This window comes from Opisthorchis viverrini (assembly GCF_000715545.1).
Source record: "Opisthorchis viverrini unplaced genomic scaffold opera_v5_28, whole genome shotgun sequence".
Classification (NCBI taxonomy): domain Eukaryota; kingdom Metazoa; phylum Platyhelminthes; class Trematoda; order Opisthorchiida; family Opisthorchiidae; genus Opisthorchis; species Opisthorchis viverrini.
The window spans coordinates 301,745-308,273 of record NW_008751684.1 but is presented as its reverse complement, the minus strand read 5'-3'; the positions used below and the strand labels follow the sequence as shown (position 1 = coordinate 308,273).

Genomic DNA, 6,529 nt, shown 5'->3' with positions numbered 1-6,529 from the left:
CTATACTATACTATACTATACCATACCATACTATACTATACTATACTACACTATACTATACTACACTATATTACACTATACCATACTATACTATACCATACTATACTATAATATACTATATTATACTATATTATATTATACCATACCATACTATGCCATACCATACTATGCTATACTATACTATACTATACTATACTATACCGTACTATACCATACTATACTATAATATACTATATTACACTATACCATATTATACCATACTATACTATGCCATACCATACTATGCTATGCTATACTATACCATACTGTACTTTACTATACTATACTACACTATACTACGCCATACTATGCTATACCATACTATACCATACCATACCATGCTATACCAATACTATACTGTTTGATTCCTGCCAACTCCACCAGCCGGTCTGATCCGTTCATGTCCATCCGCCCTTCACGACGATATTTTAACCAAACTCGGCGTGAGATTAACACATTGCATTAGATTACATTAATCAAGAAAGGCAGGAACTTTTCCAGTACCCCCTTTGTTCGCATTCCATGGCTGCATCAGACGTGACGTGATCATTTTATCGAGTTGTACCAACAACTGCGATCTCCTATTTTGCGCCAGGTTGTTTCTCACCTGATCTACGACCATGTCTCAACCGACGTCTGTACAACTAAGATGACGATTGGTTTACTGTTCCGGAACATTATTCCTCATCTGTCTTCCCTTGTCTGGACTTATTCCCAAACCCGTTTACTTTTACTTTTTCTCCCGTCCGGCACTTTTTAGCTCACAGATCTCCACTGTCCCAATCCATGCTGGCGTCCAAATGCTTGCTCCAGCGTCCAGCACTCGACAGGCGTTTGTCACGTGGTATCCGACCCTACTCTTCGATTACAAATACATCACCGACTGCGGAGCAGTTTACGCGGCATCTACGATCTAGACCATCGATGCGATTGCGATAGGAACTATGTGTTTAATCGCACAGAAAATAAGTGTATTCAAATGAAAACGGAGTGCAGTCCGAATGAGTAAGTGCCAATTCAATGTGTATACTATAACATTTCGGAAAGATACTTTTAGGAGCACAACATCGGTTCTGAACACTAGCGTCTCGCCGCCGTACACTCAATGCTGAAAAAAGAGCAAAAGGTGACCGGAGAGAGACTCAGTGTTGGCTTAGTGTCAGTGTTTCAAGGTTTCGAGAAACTCACTAAGATAATTTGGGTGGAAAGTGATTAGAGGAACTCTACTGATAGCAGAGAACGTCACGCGGAGGCAGCCCTACTGAGTCTGAAAGACAGTAACCAGATTTATTTGTAGTTGACTCTTGGGTATGGGTAGTCCATTGGTTAGCATACTCATACTTACGTCTACCGACTAATTCAGTTTTGACGGGAGGCTCACCTGAAATCCAACTGACTCTCTCATTTGCGATGTTCGCAATCCAACTCAGTGTGCTGCACCAGGCCACCTCATGTTTCAGTTGGTTCGATATTTCAGACAGAAAGCACTACTCATAAGGTTGCTGATAACTCTTCGAAAGCCCACGACCGATTTAGTCCTTCTTAAGGCTCATCAGATAGACGCAGTTGCCGAGATCGCATCAATCTTATAATCTACTTGAGCCCAAATAGCATGAAATTAGCATTACACGCTTATCTGCAAACGAAGAGTTTTTGACGCGAGGCTCGCCGGAAATCTAGCTGAGGCTGTCGTTTTTTATGTGATTGAGAAATCACGGACTTTGGTTTCAACAACAGTTTCAACTTCGGTTTCAATTCCGGTATGAGGATTTTCGAAATGATTATGATGATGATGATGATGACGACGACGATGATCAACTCGGTCTGTCACTCAGAAGACTGAAAGAAGCGAAATCCGGAAAGTGATCGTCCCTTCTAATTTGTTGCTAAGCCTTACATCTATGATATCCTTTCCAGGAGAAGTGAGATCATGTAACCTTGGTACAGGTAGGATGAACATAGTTACTCTCGGTAGGTGTTGGTATTGATCGGAAAAATGGACGGTCGTTTGCATGGTTTCCACCAAAGAAACATTGCCGCTTCTGGCACACCTCTGCAGATTTAGGACATCGAGATAGATACACTTGTTTCACAGGTCTCTAAATTTTAATATTTTTTAAAAGTATTTGACGAGTTCACACCAAAGAGCTGTTATTGATGCTCATCATCAGGTTTCAAGCGTCCATGCCCTTTCCTAACCTGGAAGTCCTGACAGGCGGATCGGTCGATCGACAAAACCAGGACGGCTATTGAGTCATCGTTTGGGGTGCGTGGACTATGCAGGTATCGGATAACTGTATTGATTAATACCAGTTTAGTCGTCTATCTACAAGAAGCACTCGGCACTCAGAGGGAGTTCCTCCGCCTCTCCAAAGGGTACCTCTTGTGTTTTTACTGTATTCAATAGTTATAAACAGTTTTTCTGAGGGAGAAAGGGAGTCTCTCGATATACTGTGAGTATAAAACACATGAATAACACTGGTGCTTAATTCTGGTTCCTACAGGCTTATCAACATGTTTAGTGGAAGTTTCTCCGGTTAGAAAACAAACCAGTTCAGTCGTATTATGCTAAATACTTTCTTGCTTACGTGGATCGTTACCTTGCGTTCAAAAGACGATGAGTCAAGTGTCACATACGCCAATGTTTCTTTTCGGTTTGCTTCATGTCTTCAGATTTATAGCTGCCCTATCTAATTTAGCTATAGTGAGGTTGGGTTATTCGCAGTTGAAAGGGAGACAGGCCAGGGATCCACAAAAAGCTGGTTGTCTTGAGTTGATGCCTTTTTTGGCAGTAACATTTCCGGCAGACTGGAATCTACAGATGCTAAATAAAACGTCCACTTTCGACTTTTTATGACCTTGTGGCCTCAATGACTTCAATCGTACGCAAAGTGCAGTTCCTGGAGCCGAGCAAGTGAGGAATCGTCAGACAGGCTGTCACTGGCATCGTGATTGTGTTATTACGCGCCAAACCGCCACGTGATGCTAACCTAGAATTCTGAGTATTTGAATTTTGCATCTTAAAAGGGACCGTTAAAGAACAGTTCAGTAATGAGCCTCACAATGGGCAAAAGGGGTAGGTGTCCGCCGCTGTTATGGCCACGGATGGGCAAGTATTTTCTTGTATGGTTCAGTCCTGCCTTCTTATGGTTCACGGCAGAAAACTGGCGATCACTGGCTTTGCAATGCTCGATACGCTCTGATATACCTCATGAGTTCGAAGGCGCTGCTGATGTGAACAGGTATACAGCAACAAATACTATTTAGGTTCGAACCTTTCCAAACTAAGTTCTATTTCATTGCGTCTTGCAAACTGTTGCAAGTATCGATTGGGTCATTCAATAGGATGTACATTTTTTCTGTAAACGAGACATTTTCTGGTCAGAAATAAAACAAACGGATGTTTTAGGAAAGCATACGCCATTCACCGACATAGGTGGCTGATTGAAGTTCATCTCTCCACCTATACCGTACACTTATTAGCGGTGGGTACTTCAGTCGCGGAAAGCATCCAGCTAGATCAACTGAGGTGGATCGTTCTTTTACTACGTATGCCCCTTGCCTCCAGCAGGATGGCGCAGACTGCGTGTTTGACAACGTTTGACTCGGCAGAAAGAGATTACGAAGAATTTAGGGTTTATTCTGGCGATCCGGTTCCCAGGCGTTCATCTTGCGCTAAAGTCGAGACATTGGAAGAAATGCCGGGTAATCGACGTTGGTGGCGTTCTCACTCGCAGTTTCTTTCCAGATTGTTCGGTTGAGTAATTGGTGGCCTAGGCACATCAGAATGCTTGTCCACATCGACTTTCCGCATCCTTGGTAGCCCTCGACTTCAGGAGTATAATCACAAATCTTCCGAACTCTCAAAACGATCGTGAGTCCAGTCGAATCAGATTAATTGCTACGTTTTGACATTTATATTCAACTGATTCTCCGTCATCTTGTTTATATCTGTTCCTTTCACAGCTGCTACAATGGTGGACTTTGTGAGTCACTGCCGGTCAACAGGCGTGGGATTGGAGGAATGACCTATGTGTGCCATTGTCCACCCGCATGGCAAGGTCCACTGTGTGAGGTAGGGAATTCGATTACCACTCCTCGCTGAAGTGATAAACCCTAGGTAGCAACAGACATTCAGACACTCTTCGCTATGGTTGCTTGTGATTTGTATTCACATCACTCTCATTTAGTCAGTCCTCCTCGTCATAACCACTTCCCCTCCCTCGCCAGATCAACTGTTAAGACGAATTCCGTGACTAGCTAAACTAGTTAAAATTTGTCCAAAGAATCCGTAGCGATACCTGACTTTTCAACCCTGGAAAAACAAGTCAACTGACCGATACCAACGGGATAATGACTGAGTCGTCCTTCACCATTACCAAATATTCTTTGTAAATATAGGTACTTCTAGCTTGGAATGACATTTCAGAGCTAAGCTTGTAACTCCGGCCGGTAAATCAAACCCATCCATGCCAAAGAGCCGAGAAGCACCGTAAAACTTTTTCATGCTTCTTGGAAATCATCATCTCACGATTCTACAGAGAGACAGGAATCTGTGACTCTCCAGTTTACTGGCGAAACACTGTAATATTCGACCAACAGTGACCGAGCAGTTCGGATCACGCGAAGTAGGTTCGGCTGGCCTCCTGGGTGATGACTTTTCAAAAGCAGGAGTCACGTGAATTTTCTTTTTTCCCTTTCTGGGTAGTTGGTGGCATGCAACTGAGAATTAAAAGACTCATTTTTTTATTTTAAATCTCTCCTTCCAAATGCTCATCTAGATCGATGTGCCGGTTTGCAAAGCGCCGTGTTAACGCACCAAGTTATTGTGGTAATGAATGGTCGGAAATCTGCTAGTGAACTATTATGAAGTTTTTCGTACATGCTCAGAGTGAGAAAAAGACACGTGATCCTATTCCTTCTGATTTACGTTCACTTCTGCAATAACATCGACAGTGGGTAACAGGGAGCACTCGATTGAATGAGCATAGCTCATAGTGAAACGGTATTTGCATTTTAACTAGCTGATTTATACTCACCACTGAAAGCCGAGAATAACACAGATCACAAATTGTCTGAGAGGAGGAGCTGAACAGATGCTTGGCAGTAAAGAAAGTGAAAATGTCATGCAGCGATCAATAAAAGTGATCCAAGGTCTAAAAAAGAACCGTTTAAAACGGAAGAGCTCTTGAACCGAATGCAGACAAGGCAGTCGTATGACAGAAACCACGGTAGCTCTGAGTCTCAGTCGATATTGACTCGGTGTTCCGAATCAACGACTCACAACATCAGACTATTGCTGGAGGTATCAAGAAGTGTAAATGTGAACTCCAGTGATAATTTCTTGGGGTTGTCAGCTAGACGTACTTACTGCGATGACAGTACCGACTAAGTTTATGAACCAATGATAGAATCCTTCAACTTTTCTGAAATAGTTCGACCAGCATTAGGCTTGACAAACTATACCTCGTGTTCTACTTGAACCCAAGTTGCACGGAATTCGCGAAACACACTCAGTTGCACATCAACTTGCTTTTAACTTAATCTCAGCTAAATGGTATGCTTCAGGTGGATGTGTTGTATAACGACCCCCTCGTGTTTCAATTGATGCGACATCTAGATAAATCGAAGTGCATTTTCCTCAAGAATCAATACTCAAAAACTCGACAGCCCACTACCCAAGTCGTACAAAATTCGGGAAAATGTACTGTTATACCTCGAATTTCGTGATTACTGACAGAAGCGGAGGCCCTTATACAACACATTTAGTTGACGAATGTGATCAACGTGAGATCCATCCGGGATTCATTTGAGTCTTTCATACGTTATCTGGTCTGGGAACCTAACTGTATTCTTCTGTTTCCGTATGCACGAGACCTTCTGCGATGGCCGCATCAGTGCAGTCACTGAACACGCCACTTACAATCCAGGGAGAGGTACTAAAAGTTGTGGAGCGTTTTAGCATATTTGGAGTTATATTAGTTCTGATTGTAGTGTGACAGATGAGGTGAATGCACGAACCTGCATGGATCGGGTCGCGTTTGCTAATTTGAGACACCTATGGCGTCAGAGTGGTTTATCCCTGAATCTCAAGGGAAGTGCGTATCAAGCTGTAGTACGGACTGTCTTTCGTGGTATGGCTGTAAGATTTGGCCTATTCAAGCAGCGGAACTGAGACGTCTTCACGTGTTCGACAATCCTTGTCTCAGAACCATAGCTCGTGTGGGTTGGTGTCGGCGAATCCGTAAGGAGGCAGTTAGAAAGTGAGTTTCGGTTGCCCAACTGGTACTTCCATTGAAGAATGTGTCCCGCACCAGAAGCTACGGGGTTGGGACCATGTGTTGCGTATGCCAAACCATCGTTTGCCGAAGAGAGTGCTGTTTTCCATGCTCAATTCGGAGTGGCGTAAGCAGAGAGGTGGCCAACCTTTGACCTGGCAGAAGAGTATGAAGGGGATCTGGAAACGCTTGGGTGCTGTCGTGCTACTCGC

General features: G+C 43.3%; 1 protein-coding gene across 1 annotated transcript in view; it reads left to right on the top strand.

Annotated features, from left to right (window-relative positions):
- T265_02316 (hypothetical protein) overlaps nt 1–6,529 on the top strand; it is a gene marked incomplete at both ends in the record, with an annotated part of 28,379 nt that overhangs the window by 12,229 nt on the left and 9,621 nt on the right. Inside the window, 2 exons of the mRNA XM_009166530.1 lie at nt 800–1,044; nt 4,006–4,114. Coding sequence (XP_009164794.1) covers nt 800–1,044; nt 4,006–4,114 — 354 coding nt within the window. The remainder of the gene's footprint in view (nt 1–799; nt 1,045–4,005; nt 4,115–6,529) is intronic.